The sequence below is a fragment of the Cannabis sativa genome, chromosome 3 (genome assembly GCF_029168945.1).
Source record: "Cannabis sativa cultivar Pink pepper isolate KNU-18-1 chromosome 3, ASM2916894v1, whole genome shotgun sequence".
Classification (NCBI taxonomy): Eukaryota; Viridiplantae; Streptophyta; class Magnoliopsida; order Rosales; family Cannabaceae; genus Cannabis; species Cannabis sativa.
In genome coordinates, this window is record NC_083603.1 from 5,644,819 (window position 1) to 5,661,962 (window position 17,144).

The window sequence follows — 17,144 nt, forward strand, 5'->3', positions numbered from 1 at the left end:
TGTTTTGTGTATTTATTTTCATGATATTATGTTCTATTTTATTACTTAGAAATATTATTTTAATTATTTGAAACTTTTAGTTACATTACACTTGTAACGATGGTACGTTTATAGAGTATTAAATTTAAAAAGATTGATACTTAGTTTTTACATATTTTTAAATTAATATTAAAATTTAGGTGTGTAATTGGATATCCAATTAAACAAAGAACCGATCCAATCCAATTAGTTATTAGATTGGATTGGATGATTATTTTTTAAATCCAATTACTGATTGGATTGGATTGGATGAGGAAAAAAATGTTGGATTAGATCGGTTCGGATTTCCTTTGCTAAATGAAGAAAGAATGTAGCCATCATGGTTGGTGTTCTAGAAATCTTAGTATACTAACTTGTGAGATTAATCAAGTCCAAGCAATGCTTGAAGTTGTTTACTGTTAATACCTTAGCCCTAACATCAACAAGATTATCGTATGTTATGATCTTTTCTAATTCAACTAATTCTTGCTCTATCTTCTCTCTAATTTAGTAAATTATTTTATGTGTTTGCTCTTTTCATAATAAATCGAATTCTTGCAAATATATGGATAGATGACTGACTATCTGAGTACACAATCACTCTACCTTTAATTTGTTTCAATTCAAACAGAATTTCTCGAAGCCACAACGCTTCCTTGAATGCTTTTGTGGTGGTCATAAATTTTGCTTCCGTAGTGGAAAGAGCAACTACGGACTTTAACTATGCCTTCCAACATATACAGTTCCGGTTTGTCATAAAAACGTAAGAAGTGATTGATTTTTTTGTATTTCTATTTGAAGCATAGTCAACGTCCACGAACCTTTTCAACTCTAGTTTTCCTTTTTTACTTTCTCATAGGCCAAATCATGATTCCAAGTACCCGTTAAGTACCTTAATAACTATTTGAGGGCCTTCCAATATTCAATGCCTAGATTGGACATGAACCCAGTAAAATATATTTTTTTCTTTTTTTTTTCTAAAGCCTGCTTAGAAAAAAAATATTTAAATTATTTTTAGAACCCAGTAAAATATATTTTTTTCTTTTTTTTTTCTAAAGCCTGCTTAGAAAAAAAAATATTTAAATTATTTTTTCTTTTTTTTTCTTTTTATTGAACTTTCTTCTTTCTTTCTTCTTCTTATGCATGTCTGCGTCAAGAAAAAAAAAATATTTTAAAAAAATTGGATTTAGGAAAAAGAATTATCTTTTCCTAAATCTATTTCTTTTAATTTAAATTTGACTAAGGGGAGGAAATTGTAATTGTAATGTGAGAAAGAATTAATAGATGTGGCTCTAAATAATTTGGTTTGTTAAGTAGTGATAGTCACATTAAAAAAAACTGTTAATTCTATTTTTGGCATATTTAATTGACAAAAATATTTTATTATTTAATGTATATTTCGGCTGGCATATATTGATTTGGTTTCCATATTTGTGTAAATCAAACTTGAAAGGAAAGTTGTCTAGCTTTCCTATTTTTGTAAAAAGGTAAAAATGGTAAGTTTGGTTACCCATTTCGTTTTTTATCTAACCAGCTGTTATTCTGATCTTGTGTTGAGTTTCCCATTTTCTAAGATCAGGTTTCTTGAAGAGAAAACCGGAGCTAGACTTTCCTTTTCTATAAAAGGAAAGTTGTAGTTACTGCCCACGATTCTGTATGTACAGAAACGGAAATTCTGGATCGATTGAAGAATTATTTTAGGGAAGTTTCTAGTGGGTTGAGGTCTTGTTCGTACCGAATGTAAGTATCTATGAGATGTATATTCATTATAAATACATCTTATAGTAGCTAGGTTTTGTATCTCTTTCATACACTTAGAATTGCTTTCATATCTTAAGGAAAGAGTGTCTTTGTTTAGTACCTCTCTTGGTACCTCTCTTGTATCTTTGAATTTCATTCATATCTTTAGAAAAGAGAGTCTTTGATTTGTAGAGAAGAGTTGTTCTACTCTTACTCTGTTTATTTGTTGTTTGTATTGTCTTGAGTCTGTATTCAAGTCTACAACGAAGAAGTACATCAGTGCACCTTCGGGAGAAGGGTATTTACAAGCTTTCGGGAGATTGCTTTTGAAGTCTTGCATCGGGAGGATACAAGCACACAACCTTCGGGAGATGGTTGTATAGGCTTTCGGGAGATAGCCTTTAAGCCTTGAATCGGGAGGATTCAAGCACTCTTCAAGGTGATCGAAGGGAGTTCGAGCACTTGGAGTTTTATCAAGATTCGGTTAGTAGGTGGAATACATCAAGCTTGCGGCATACAATAAGAGGGAGTCTATTTATGCATAAGTCAATTACTTTGTATTTTTGATACCGATCTAATGAATCTTATCTCTGGGCGTGGCCCCGTGGACTAGTAACAATCTGAAAGGATTGTTGAAACCACGTACAAAAATCTTGTGTGTTTTTACTTTTATGCCTTGTTTGTTTTTAAGGTTTCTCTGGAGTTACGAGTTGCATTCGTAACTACGTAAAAGCGTTTTCGCACAGGTTTATTATTCCGCATTTAATTAATCATTTAATTAAATAATCAAAGCTGGAATATTAAAATACGGAATTTCAATTGGTATCGAGCAAGTCACTAAATTCTTAGTGAGATCTTGAGGTTATTCCGTTTAACTTGTTTTGTGTGAGATGTCTTTGTTTGCGTAAGGAAGTTCCATCTCTGACCTCTCCTCTATTGAATGAGTCGAATTATCCTTATTGGAAGGTCGGGATGAGAGCTTTCATCAAATCGCAAGATGAGAAAGCATGGAGAGCTATTCTTACGGGATGGTCTCAACCTGCGAAAATGATGAAAAAGGTAATACTCGGGTAAAATCGAACTCGGTTGGACCACCGAAGATGAAAAAGCTGTCGGTTATAATAATAAGGCTTTACATGCTATTTTTAATGGTGTTGGTGAAGGTTTTATTAAATTAATATCATCTTGTGAATGCAAAAGAAGCATGGGAAATCCTTCAAATTCAATTTGAAGGTGCTGGCGATGTAAAGAGATCACGATTTACCATGCTTCAAACTAGATTTGATGAATTGAGAATGTCGAATCCGAAACTTTAAATGATTTCTATGAAAGATTATCGACATCTCTAATGAGTTTTTTGCCTTGGGAGAAAAACTAGATGAATCGTCTTGGTTCGAAAAATTGTTCGAGTTCTTCTGACAGGTTTGATACAAAATTGCTTGCAATGGAAGAGGCGAAAGATTTTGGCAAAATGAAGGTTGAGGAACTCATAGGATCTTTAAGAACCTTTGAGTTGAATCAACAAATCAAGAAAAAGAGTAAGCAAAATCTCTCGAATGAGAAAAGCAAAGGTATTGCCTTTAATGCTTCTGAAAATATTGTTTCTGATGATGAAAATGATGATGAAATGGTTCTATTGGCAAAAAATTTCCAAAAATTCTTGAAATCTGGTGGAAATAAAAAGTTCTTTTCAAAGAACCCAAAAGGTAACATTTCTGGTAACATTCCCTCTAAACCTTTTCCATCTAACAATAAAAAAGGTATTAAATGCAGAGAATGTGAAGGTTTTGGTCACACTCAATCTGAATGTGCTAATACCTTAAAGAAAAATAAAAAGGGATTGAATGTTACTTGGAGTGATGATTCGAGAGTAGTGAGGATGAAAAAGAAAAAGTTGTCCTAACAAGTGTTTTGTCAAGAAATTTGCGGGGAAAAAGGAAAAAGCATTTGCTTGAACAATATCCTGATCAATGACAACAAGGAAGAATCCAGATCCGAATCAGATGAGTCAGAAATTGATGAGGATTCCATGATTGAATCCTACAAGGTAATGTTTGGTAAGTGGTTGGAAACTAGTCTTGAAAATCGCTCCCACGGTTAAAGATAATAAAATTTTGTGTAACAACATTAATGAGTTGGAAGATAAACTCAAATGTTGTGAATCTGAATTGTCTTTAAAAGAGTCAAAAATTATTTCTTTAACCAAGGAAATTGATAACATTAAAAAGAATGTTAAAATGTTAAATCCAGGTTCCACCATCTTTGAAAAAATTCAAAAATCTGGCCAAACCAATCATGCCGGGTCAAGTTATGTTCCAAATCAACTGTGTCTAATACCACTAATAGTTTTGTTTGGAAGAAGCTGTTTCTACCTCGCGGGTCTCTGTCTCGACAATGAAAGCACTCGTTGTTACAGAAAAGAAGCAGCACGGTAAGTTTGACAACTTCAAAGGAAAAGGAAGACGTTTCATTCCTATTTGCCATTTTTGTGGAGTAAAAGGTCACATTCGACCTAAATGCATAACCATGCATAACATGTTTAAATCTAATTACATTGGAAATAAACATGTTTTACAAAAACAAAAATGGGTTGTCAAAAACAAATGCTTGGTAGGTTCTACTTGTTTTAAAAGCCGTGTGCTTCTAACATGTGGTATTTTGATAGTGGTTGTTCCAAACACATGACAGGTGAAAAAGAATTTCTTGTGAACATAAGACCAATGCACTGTGGAGAAGTTACATTTGGTAACGGTCTTACTGGTAAAGTCATAGGAATGGGAACTCTCAAGTTCGAAGGGCTTCCTAAACTAAAGAATGTCATGTTGGTTGAAGGACTAAAAGCTAATCTACTTAGCATTAGTCAAATTTGTGATCAGGGATATACTGTGAGCTTTGATAGCAATCATTGCTATGTATATAATATTCTTGATGAAATTGTGTTACAAGGGCTGCGATCTAGTGATAATTGTTATACTCTCACTACGCATGCCACTTGTCATTCTGTCATTGAAAATGTTACTGACCTATGGCATGAAAAACTTGGTCACATTCACTTTAAAAATGCGAAAAAATTATACGTTTCGGGGATTGTTCGAGGATTACCTAAATTAGGTAAAGAGTCATTGGGAAAATGTGGTCCATGCCGGTTAGGTAAGCAAGCGAAAATTTCTCACAAGAGTGTCCCGGATGTGAATACTTCCGCAGTTCTCGAACTCTTGCACATGGACTTAATGGGTCCAATCCGGGTAGAAAGCTTAAATGGTAAAAGATATATTTTTGTTTGTGTTGATGATTTTTCTCGATTCTCATGGGTGGATTTTTTGAGAGAAAAATGCGATACTTTTGAAGCTTTCCAAACTCTGTGTTTGAAATTACGAGTTGAAAAAGATTGTAACATTGGCAAAATTGTTAGGATTAGGAGTGATCATGGTAAGGAATTTGAAAATACCGTATATGATGAATTTTGTAAAGCTTACGGTATTTCTCATGAATTTTCTACGCTCCTAAAACTCCTCCACAAAATGGAGTGGTTGAAAGAAAGAATCGTACTCTAGCGTAAATGGCTAGAGTAATGTTGAATAGCAAGAAGCTCACAAAGCGCCTTTGGGCCGAAGCCATTAACACCGCTTGCTATACCATCAACGTAGTATTCTTGCGCCCGTGTACTCACAAAACACCATATGAAATCTGGAAAGGTAAGAAACCAAATGTAAGTCACTTTCATGTGTTCGGATGTAAGTGTTATATTTTACGAGATCGTGATTACATTGGTAAATTTGATTCTAAAAGTGATGAAGGTGTTTTCTTAGGATATTCCACAAATAGTAGGGCATATCGTGTGTATAACATGAGAACCCAAACTGTTATGGAATCTCGCTAATGTTGTTGTTGATGATCTAAAAGATTTTTCGAGTTTTCCACGGAAGAACGGCATTGAAGATTTGCTTGAAAAGCCCTTCTTTGAGGAAAAGGAACCCGACGAAGCTTCGAAGCGGTCGTCGAGGTTATTGTGCGGGAATGCATTGCTACGTAAAATCCAACAACAAAAGAAACCGAGTATCCTTTAAATTCAATCAACGATCCAATACGAGAGGGAACCATCCTCCGGGGTTAAAAAGAATCATCCTTCAGATCTCATCCTTGGAAACTTGGATGAGAGCATGGTTACAAGAAGAAAATATGCCAATATAATTCAATTTTTATGTTTTATTTCTTCTTTAGAACCTAAATCTGTAAAAGAAGCTTTAATGGATGAAGATTGGTTTTTAGCTATGCAGGATGAGCTTCATCAGTTTGTTCGAAACAAAGTCTGGAAAATGATTCCAAGACCACCGTTTGTGAACATCATTGGAACCAAGTGGATCTTCAAAAATAAGAGTGATGAGTTTGGCACTATCATTCGAAACAAGGCAAGGTTGGTCGCCCAAGGATACACTCAAGTTGAGGGTGTTGACTTTGATGAAACATTTGCTCCAGTAGCTAGACTGGAATCGATCAGGTTACTTCTTTCCATAGCTTGCATTCTTGGTATTAAATTGTATCAAATGGATGTCAAATCCGCTTTTTTGAATGGGTTGTTAAAAGAAGAAGTGTATGTGGAACAACCTAAAGGGTTTGAGGATCCACATTTTCCTGATCATGTTTATAAGTTAGACAAGGCATTGTATGGTCTAAAACAAGCACCACGTGCTTGGTATGAGCGTCTAACTGAATTCTTGCTTTCTCATGATTACAAGAGAGGAAAAGTTGATAAAACACTTTTCATCAAAAACATTAATTCTGATGTGATTGTTGCTCAAATATATGTTGATGATATTGTGTTTGGCTCTACTTCTAACTCTGAAGTGCAGGTTTTTGTTTCCCAAATGCAAAAGGAGTTCGAAATGAGTATGGTAGGTGAACTCACTTATTTTCTCGGTCTTCAAGTGAAGCAATCAGATGAGGGAACTTTTGTCACTCAAAGCAAGTATGCGAAGAATTTGGTGAAAAAATTTGGCCTTGAAAAAGCCAAACATACCAACACTCCCATGAGCACAACTTTGAAATTAAGCAAAGATGAACAAGGAGTAAAGGTAGATCAAACTTTGTATCGAAGTATGATAGGAAGTTTGCTTTATCTTACTGCTAGTCGTCCTGATATTTGCTATAGTGTTGGTGTTTGTGCACGTTATCAGGCTAATCCCATGGAATCCCATCTTTCTGCTGTGAAAAGAATCATTCGCTATGTAAATAGCACTATTGATTTTGGGATTTGGTTTTCAAAAGACACTAATTCTAACCTTGTTTGCTTTAGTGATGCTGATTGGGCAGGTAATGCTGATGATAGAAAAAGTACTAGTGGTGGATGTTTCTATCTTGGAAACAATTTTGTTTCATGGCATAGCAAGAAGCAAAACTCAATCTCTCCGTCCACAGCAGAGGCCGAGTACATTCTTTGCGGGTAGTTGTTGTACCCAATTGTTATGGATGAAACAAATGATGGCAGATTATGGGTTTGATTTGAAAACTTTAACCATTTTTTGTGATAACACTAGTGCTATAAACATTTCTAAGAATCCTGTTCAACACTCTCGCACTAAGCACATAGACATTCGTCATCACTTTATTAGAGAGCTTGTGGAAAATAAAATTCTTGTCTTAGAATATGTTGAAACTAGCAAACAAATTGCAGATATTTTTACTAAAGCTCTTGACTCGGTCCGATTTATTTCTCTAAGGAAATCCTTAGGGGTTTGTACTGTTTAATGCTTTTATTTTTCCATAATCCTTGATATTTGAGTTGTCTTAGAGTTCATAATGTCTTGTCTTTGTCCTAGAAGAAAATTTCAACCTTATAAGAATTTCAGTCACTATTTTATTGCTAATGTTGTAATATTATGATGTCATACAGGTTTGTCAGGAAAATTGTCCACTCCTCACAGGAATATTCAGGTTCATCAAACAGTGTTATGTAAGCTACCATTTTCGAATTTTGTTGTTCAAAAAACTGTGTATTCAAGCTCCATTGGATGAATAGAGCTACCTCTCTCAATGTGTGAAAGCCATATCTGAGTAAGTTGGAACTATGTAATTAGGAGTTATGTAGAAGATACGCTACCATTGAAAAGGGCTACCATTGAGGTAGTGTGACAGCGTCTCCTATGGGTACAATTTATCAGAAAAAGTCTTTTTGACAAATTGGGCAATGTTCCCTGCTTACACTTTCACACACTAATGCTTGACACAGTTTGTGGTAAAATTTGTTTATTCTCGAAAATGGTGTTATAAAGCTATTACGTACTGTTTGATGTGCTTTAATATTCTTGGTGATGGAGTCAATTTTTCCTGTGAACCGGTATGACCTCATTCTATTACTTCATTAGTTTGATAAAATAATTTCTGATTATTCTTATGAGTTTGATTTTTTCATCAGGGACAAAGACAAATGGACATTGTGAATTCTAGTTGCAAAAATATCAAGGTTATTTTATTTTTCTGTCTTTTAATCAAAAAATAAAAAAAAAAAAAAGGGGTTCGTGATCGAGTTGTCAAGTGAGCTTTGTTAAAAATTTTGTTATTTTTTTGTTATGTTTCATTATGTTCTTAGACACAATTTTTGCTCTTAAGTGGTGATTAGTGCTTTTGTGTCTTGGTGTGTTCTCTTGTTCCTTATTTGCAATTTTTTCTTTGGGGGGCATTTTCTGAAAAAATAAAAGAACAGGGGGGCATATTTTTTTCGAATTCATTTTCGAATCCTTGTATATATTTTTTCTTTTATTTTTTTATGGAAACATGTTTTAATTGTATTTATTTTAGAATGTTTCCTTTATTTGTGGAGATTTGGTCTTTTTGGTGTGTATAGGAAACTTGTAATTAAATAATTAATTATTTGTTGGTTTCCTTTTTGGTGGCAATTTCGGTTTGGTAAGGGCCTTTAAATTCTTAGATTTTGTGGGGATTGTTGGTTTCCTTTTTTCATTTAAGGAAACATTGACCAAATTTTGAAAAATGTTTTTTGGTTTCCTTTTTTCCTCTCCACACGTGGGTCAAAGGTAAGGAAGTTACCTTCCTTTTCAGTTTTTCTTTTTTAAATTTGGGCATTTAAAATTGGAAGTTATATATTCTCAACTCCCCATTATCCCACGATCACATCTCTCTCTTCTCTCTTTATTGTTTTCTCTCAAAAGTCTAACATTGTTCAAAGTAAGAGGGTTTGTGTTCTAGGGTTTCAAAGAAAAAAAAATGGCCAAAACTAAGAATGCACAACCATCCAAGAAGCCCACTCGTGGATGCAGCACGCTTCACCGGTGTCTCCGCCTGCGCCGCCTGCTCCAACAACCGGAGCTTCTGGTTCGTCTTCTGCTCCGACGAAGTCTGCCAAGAAATCGAAGACCCAAGCTCGAAAATCAGTGGCAAAATTTTCATCTCCTCTTGTTGGTGCCTCTCCTATTGCTTCTCCAACACCTGGGTTGGGTGATCATGATGAATCCCATTCATCCGATCACACATTGTCGAAGTCCTCTTCTTCGAATGGTGCTCCTAATGTCGACCAAGCTTTGGTGACTTTGCCCACGGTGAGTTCTCGAACAAGGTCCAAGGTTTCCACTCCTTCAAAGCCTGAAGTGGTTAAACCTAAAATTGCATCCAAAGGGAAAAAGGTGGTTTCTTCATCTTCAAAGGGCAAAAATTTCAAGGAGAATCCCCCTTCGGTCTCTTCCTCGGATTCTGAACCAGAAGAAAGTGAGGAGGATCATGATTCAGAGGGCTTGTCCGATTCAAGTGAAGAATTTGTGCCCAAAGATCTTCCTGTTGTTGATGATTCTGGATCCGAGAGTGAAGAACCGTAAACCGAGCCCGTCACTGGAATGCACCGCTCCAGTTGCCTCCTGCTGTTCCAAAGAAGGACAAAGGAAAAAGGCCCATTGTCTCTAATCCTGTTCTTCCACAGAAAAGAAAGAGGCCCTCTGGTATTTCTCTTGATAACTTCAAGCCTCACTCTCATTATTTTTGTTATAATGATCATGCTAGAGATATGAAATTCTATGAGAATAGAAATTTTACTGTGGAGAAAAATTTTAATGTTATTGCTCATAAGCCTTTTGGAGTGTATAACATGTTGAAAGAAAGACAATGGGTAGATACCTTGATCGGTTTTGATGGGTATGTGGATAGAATTGTGAAGGAATTTTATGCTAACATCACTGATGAGTTTCTCGATGAGGACTCTTTCATGTTTGGCAAAGTTTTTGTCAGAGGACACTGGTATTCCTTCACTGTGAAGGATGTTGCTGAGGCTCTCAATTTGCCTATGGGAATTGAGCCAACTGATGTGGAGTTTGATCGTCAAAAGGTGTTCAGTTATCTCTCTGGTGATGATGAAATTGAACTTTCCGACACCATGCATATGTCTCAACTCACCTATCAACATGCTGCTCTTATGAGGTTTGCCCTATCCAATTGGTTTCCTTGCTCCAATCCGGTAAATGTTTCAAATGAACTTGCTTTCTTTTTATATAAAGTTTCAATTGGTGCTAAAATTGATTTGGCTGACATGATTTGGGAGCAAATTGTCTCTCTTCGAAAGGGTAAGAAACCTAGGCTCAATCTCATTTTTCCTCACTTAATCTATAAAATTTTATCTGATCAAGAGGAATTGATTCTTCAGAATGAATCAATGGAGATGCCCGTCGTTGGAACCACTTTCAAAATTCCTGAGAAGCCTCCTCAAGGAAAAGTTGCTCAAAGAAAGGCTCGGTCTGCTTCCCCTGGTCTTACAAATGATCCTGCTGCTGGATCTGCTTCCACTTCTGCTCCTGCAGAAATGGCAGAATTCAACTTGCGTTTGGGAAGAATGGAGACCAGTCAGGCCTTGCTTCTTAGGAAGATGGACACCATCATGAAATACTTCCGACCCAATGATGATGAATAAGTGGTTCAATCTTTTATCTTTTGCTTTTTATTAATGTTTATTTGAATTTATGACTTTGTTCTTGATTGTTTTTATTATCTTTGGCTCCTTGATAGACAAAAAGGGGGAGTAGTCATATTTTTTTTGGATTCATTGAACTCTTTGTTACAACTCTGGACCCTTGGTTTTAGGGGGAGTTGCTTGTTTGTGGTTTAACACTTTTCCGTTTAAAAAGTTGTTTGTGGTTTAACACTTTTCCATTTAAAAAGTTGTGTTCTTCGGTTTGCAAGCTTTTCCGTCCAAAAAAAGTTATATGTTTTATGTGTTAGAGAACTTTCATGCAGGGGGAGTATTTTCTATACTCTTGTATCTTTAAAAAGCTATTTGCTTTGGTTTCTAACACTTGATGCAGGTTTTCTCATAATAAAATGTTTTGTCAATCAAAGTGCCAAAGGGGGAGATTGTTAATTCTATTTTTGGCATATTTAATTGACAAAAATATTTTATTATTTAATGTATATTTCGGCTGGCATATATTGATTTGGTTTCCATATTTGTGTAAATCAAACTTGAAAGGAAAGTTGTCTAGCTTTCCTATTTTTGTAAAAAGGTAAAAATGGTAAGTTTGGTTACCCATTTCGTTTTTTATCTAACCAGCTGTTATTCTGATCTTGTGTTGAGTTTCCCATTTTCTAAGATCAGGTTTCTTGAAGAGAAAACCGGAGCTAGACTTTCCTTTTCTATAAAAGGAAAGTTGTAGTTACTGCCCACGATTACGTATGTACGAAACGGAAATTCTGAATTTGATTGAAGAATTATTTTAGGGAAGTTTCTAGTGGGTTGAGGTCTTGTTCAGACCGAATGTAAGTTGTCTATGAGATGTATATTCATTATAAATACATCTTATAGTAGCTAGGTTTTGTATCTCTTTCATACACTTAGAATTGCTTTCATATCTTAAGGAAAGAGTGTCTTTGTTTAGTACCTCTCTTGGTACCTCTCTTGTATCTTTGAATTTCATTCATATCTTTAGAAAAGAGAGTCTTTGATTTGTAGAGAAGAGTTGTTCTACTCTTACTCTGTTTATTTGTTGTTTGTATTGTCTTGAGTCTGTATTCAAGTCTACAACGAAGAAGAACATCAGTGCACCTTCGGGAGAAGGGTATTTACAAGCTTTCGGGAGATTGCTTTTGAAGTCTTGCATCGGGAGGATACAAGCACACAACCTTCGGGAGATGGTTGTATAGGCTTTCGGGAGATAGCCTTTAAGCCTTGAATCGGGAGGATTCAAGCACTCTTCAAGGTGATCGAAGGGAGTTCGAGCACTTGGAGTTTTATCAAGATTCGGTTAGTAGGTGGAATACATCAAGCTTGCGGCATACAATAAGAGGGAGTCTATTTATGCATAAGTCAATTACTTTGTATTTTTGATACCGATCTAATGAATCTTATCTCTGGGCGTGGCCCCGTGGACTAGTAACAATCTGAAAGGATTGTTGAAACCACGTACAAAAATCTTGTGTGTTTTTACTTTTATGCACTGTTTGTTTTTAAGGTTTACGTGGAGTTACAGAGTTGCATTCTGTAACTACGTAAAAGCATTTTCGATACAGTTTTATTATTCCGCATTTAATTAATCATTTAATTAAATAATCAAACTGGGAATATTAAAATACGGAATTTCAAAAACTATTATACATTTAAAACTCTTCATAATAATAGGATGTGTTATTTACTGATGGGTCAAAATTATTTTTTTTGTTAAGATATTTGCATTAAATTTATTTTAATATTTATAATTATTATACCTGTAAGTTTAATTAAAAAAAAATAACAGTATATTGATACAATCTCTAACTGTTTCGGTATCAATAAAAAAAATTTAGTCTAAATTTTTTCAAAGTCGTGTACGTTATAGTTATTTTAGACATCCTGTTAAATTTTGAGAAATTCGAAATGATTTACAATAAAGAAATTAATGTTTAAACCGTCTATTTCACACGTGTATAAAATAAAAAAGTCACGCATGCAATAAATTTTTTTAACACTGTTTTTGACGTGTTATATTTTTTTAAATTTCTCAAAATTTTGTCAAATGTCTTAAATAATTGTTATGTATACGCAGGCCTGGCCCTAGGCATAGGCGGGCTAGGCCTGTGCTTAGGGCCCACCTAGCCCATGGGCCAAAAAAAAAATTCCCTTTAAAAATTATACAATTTTTTTTTTTTATTTTAAAAAATACCACATTTTTTTCTAAATAAGGGCCCAAAACAATTTTTTTTTCTATGGCCCACTAAATTTCATGGCCAACCCTGTGTATACGACCATAAAAAAATTAGAGTAAGTATTTTTTTTTATATAACGAAATAGATAAGAGTTCATCAATACACCCATTTTAAGGGGTGTATTGTAGAATTTTCCAATACTTTATTTTACGATTTTCTTACAATCATATTCTTTTGAGTTTTTGGCTGTTAAACCCTCCTAACTATTATTTTACTTACACTTAACTCTCTAAACTCAAATTTTGGCGGTAAAACCTTCTAAACTAATGAATTGTTAGCAAATTTAAGGTGTCATTTATTTTTTTACAGTTAACTATCACCATGAACTGCTTATGTGTACACTCTTGTACATGTGTCACGTTTATATTAGTACACCTAACATTATTATTTCAAAATAATAAAAAATAAAAATTAAAAAATATTATAAAATATGAAATATCTTTTATAATTTTTTTTAATAATAATATTAAGTGTACAAAAATAAACGTATCACGTGTACAAAAGCAGGGGCGGAGCCAGGACTTGAATGCTAGGGGGCCAAATTTAAATTTAGTATCAAATAAAATTTTTGTAGTACATATTTATATTCAATACTAAAATTTAAAACGGTTTTTTCTTATGTTGAAAATTATCTATAATAAAATATTAAAATAAAACAAAAAGTACTCTATTATTTAAATTTTTACTCTATATTATCCAAATTAGAAATATTACTACACTTCTACTTAAGGCACATTAAATTTAAAATGTGGTAATTTTTTTATAAATAAAAAATTTATATGAATAAAATAATTTTAACATAGTCTAACACTTAACTAGAGGAGATCCTAAATCCTAACTTCTACTTTAGTAATGAAAGTTATCAACTTCTATATATATTGTATATGTTTATTTATTATTAATTTTTTTTTATTTATATATACTTTATTTTATAAATATTTTTATATGTATAGAATGTGATTTTTGAAATATTTGGGGGGGTCATGGCCACCCTTTTCTTGGTTGTGGCTCCGCCCCTATACAAAAGTATACACATAAGTAGTTCATTTTAGCAGTTAATTGTAAAAAAAATAAATAACATCTTAAATTTGCTAACAGTTTAGTAGTTTGGAGGATTTTACTACCAAAATTTGAGCTTGAGAGTTAAGTACGAGTAAATTGATAGTTGAAAGATTTTAGCCGCAAAATACTCTATTCTTTTTCGGTAGTTAAGTGCCAATTAAGCCTGTTAATATTAATTTAGAAATACGTGATGACATATTTATTTAGTTTATTTAATACGTAATCTAATAATATATTACTTTATGTTTCTAAGTTGATACTTGATGGTCAAAAAAATATGACGGCAATAAATAAAATCGTAAAAAAAATATTTTTATTGTCATAAATATCCCATTTTTGTTTTTTAATAATAGACCAAAATTATTATAATTTACAAAACAATAAATAATATTAATATATAAATATATAGCCACCCCACTAGACTAATAAGTACTAGAATTATATAGGCTGAATTATTAGATGAGAAATGCAGTATTATGTTTTAATATCGCTATTGGTGTAATTAATTATCGGGTCTTATATAATTTAATCTAATAATTTTTATAAAGTATCACTAACCAATAATAAAGCAACATGTCTAGAAGATACTAGGTACTACTATTAACCAATAATAATATTTATTAATTTTGTATAGTAACGATAATATTATCATGAGCATTGCTATTAGGTACCAGTAGTGCCTAGCACCTTCTCGACATGTCGAGTTGCGATTGGCTATCGATACTCTCTAAAAACTATTATATTAAATTATATGAGATCCTATACTTAGTTAAAACAATAGCGATATTAACACATAAGAAGGTATTAGTCATCACTGGTACCTTTTATCATTTTTCTGTTATCATATATATTTGAAATCTGATTGAATCAAATCTGATCCGAAAAGAAATTAAACAGTGCGGATTTGATTCGAAATTGAATAAGTATTTAAATATTTTGCATCAGAAATAATACATCAAATTAAAACTCCGACAAACCTTAATAAATAAATCTTTTTATCATGCTTACTGAATATGATAATACCTGCAACATTTATCTTAACATTATTATATGCCATTTTGGTCAATATTATCAATAATTTAACACTATTATTTGTTATAATAACACACATATAATATAGTCTACTATCACGTGAATTAATCTATATGTAAATTATATAGTTATATAAGAGCTCTAACATTCATAAGTAAAGTAAGCCATTCAGATTTCAGATTTAAAGAAAGAAAAAGCTTGAGCATATAGCCATGGCTACTCACTCTGAAAACAAAGCTTCATCATTATCATCAGTTGTGGTTGTAATGGTTCCATTCCCAGCTCAAAGTCACCTAAACCAGCTTCTTCAACTCTCTTATGTCGTTTCATCATCATACGACATTCCAGTCCACTACGTCAGCTCACCTCTCCACATTTCCCAAGTCAAATCTCGATCCTCAAACTCTCAAGACCCAACCAACAAAATCCATTTCCATGGCTTCCAAATCCCATTTCTTACTTGTTCTTCTTCTTTTCCAAATTCCAAATCCAAATTCCCTTTACACCTACTCCCCTGTTTCGAAGCCTCAACTCACCTTCGTGAACCAGTAGCCGAACTACTCCGATCGCTATCTCCAACCACAAAACGACTTGTCGTTATTCACGATGCTGTAACGACTTATGTCGTTCAAGATGTCGTTTCGATACAAAACGCAGAAGCTTACTCTTTCAATTCCGCCTCTGCTTTTTCTGCTTTCGCTTTTATTTGTGAAATCTTGGGAAGAAACGACATCGTTCCGAATAAAGAACTTCCATCTTCAATTTCATGCTTTCCTTCTGAGGTTATAGATTTCTTGGGTTCACAGATTCATTTGGCAATGACTTTGAAATTTTCATCTGGGCTACTTTTCAATAGCTCCAAATCAATTGAGGGTTCTTTCGTTGAGCTTTTATCTAAGGAAATTAATGGAGGAAAGGAGAAGATTTGGACAATTGGGCCTTTGCACCAAACAACAATATCTGATAATCGAGCTGAGAAGAGTTTAGTATTGGAATGGCTAGATCAACAAGAACCTAATTCTGTGTTGTATGTCTCTTTTGGAACGACTGTGAGTTTTTCTGAAGATGAGATTGAAGAGCTTGCTTTTGGTTTGGAACAGAGTGGTGTGAAGTTCATCTGGGTATTGAGAGATGCCGATGAAATTGATATTTCCAGCTCTAGCTATGAAGAAGGGACAAAAAGACCTAAACTTCCAGATGGGTTTGAGAAAAGAGTTGAGGGAATGGGAATGGTGGTGAGGGAATGGGTGCCCCAAGTGGAGATTTTGGGGCACTCATCCACAGGTGGGTTTATGTCTCATTGTGGGTGGAATTCTTGTATGGAGAGCTTGAGTATGGGAGTGCCTATGGTGGCTTGGCCAATGCATTCGGATCAACCCATGAATGGTTTGTTGATTACTGAGTTGCTTAAGGTGGGAGTGGCTGTAATGGAATGGAGTCAAAGAGAGGAGTTGGTTACTTCATCGATGATCAGCAGAGGTGTTAGGGCTTTAATGGGTTCGGAAGAAGGAGATGAGATTAGGAAGAGAGCTGTGGAAATTGGTGTTGCAGTGAAACGGTCTGTCGTTGAAGGAGGAGAGTGTCGTTTGGAGTGGGATTCTTTTATTGCCCATATCACGAGATAGGTCAGCTGATTCACTCTTCAATTAAGAAACTCCACCATCAGAATTCGGCAATTAAGCGTTTGTAAGCGAGAATAAGAAACTCAACAAATAATAATATGGGTGGTGATTAGTAACACTTTTTCAATAAGTTTTCTGTTTTTAAAATTAAAAAAGTAAAAATATTTTTCAAAAATATATTCTATAAGATTATTTTTACTTTTCAATTTTTAAATTGAGAATCAAAATTTAAAAAAAAAAAAAAAATCATTTTTAATATTTTTTTAAATTATTTTTTTTTTCTTAATAAATATTTTAGACTCCAACTAAATCCGAACCAAAATCTCCCTACGGTCCAGACACTGAATTCGGCGTTTGACCCGAACCCGAATCCAATATCAGACAGACCCGACTGAAATAAAATAAAAAAATAAAAATAAAAATAAATTTTACAAAATACACTTTTGTTTTCGGTTTTTAAAATTGAAAAACAAAAATGGTTACATAACGTATTTTTGT

General features: G+C 33.8%; 1 protein-coding gene across 1 annotated transcript; it reads left to right on the forward strand.

Moving 5' to 3' along the window:
- Window positions 1–15,059: 15,059 nt before the first annotated feature.
- On the forward strand, window positions 15,060–16,873 carry LOC115708800 (zeatin O-glucosyltransferase). Its single transcript, XM_030636815.2, has one exon. The coding sequence runs from the start codon at window positions 15,237–15,239 to the stop codon at window positions 16,647–16,649; it is 1,413 nt and encodes a 470-aa protein (XP_030492675.2). The 5' UTR covers window positions 15,060–15,236; the 3' UTR covers window positions 16,650–16,873.
- Window positions 16,874–17,144: the final 271 nt, after the last annotated feature.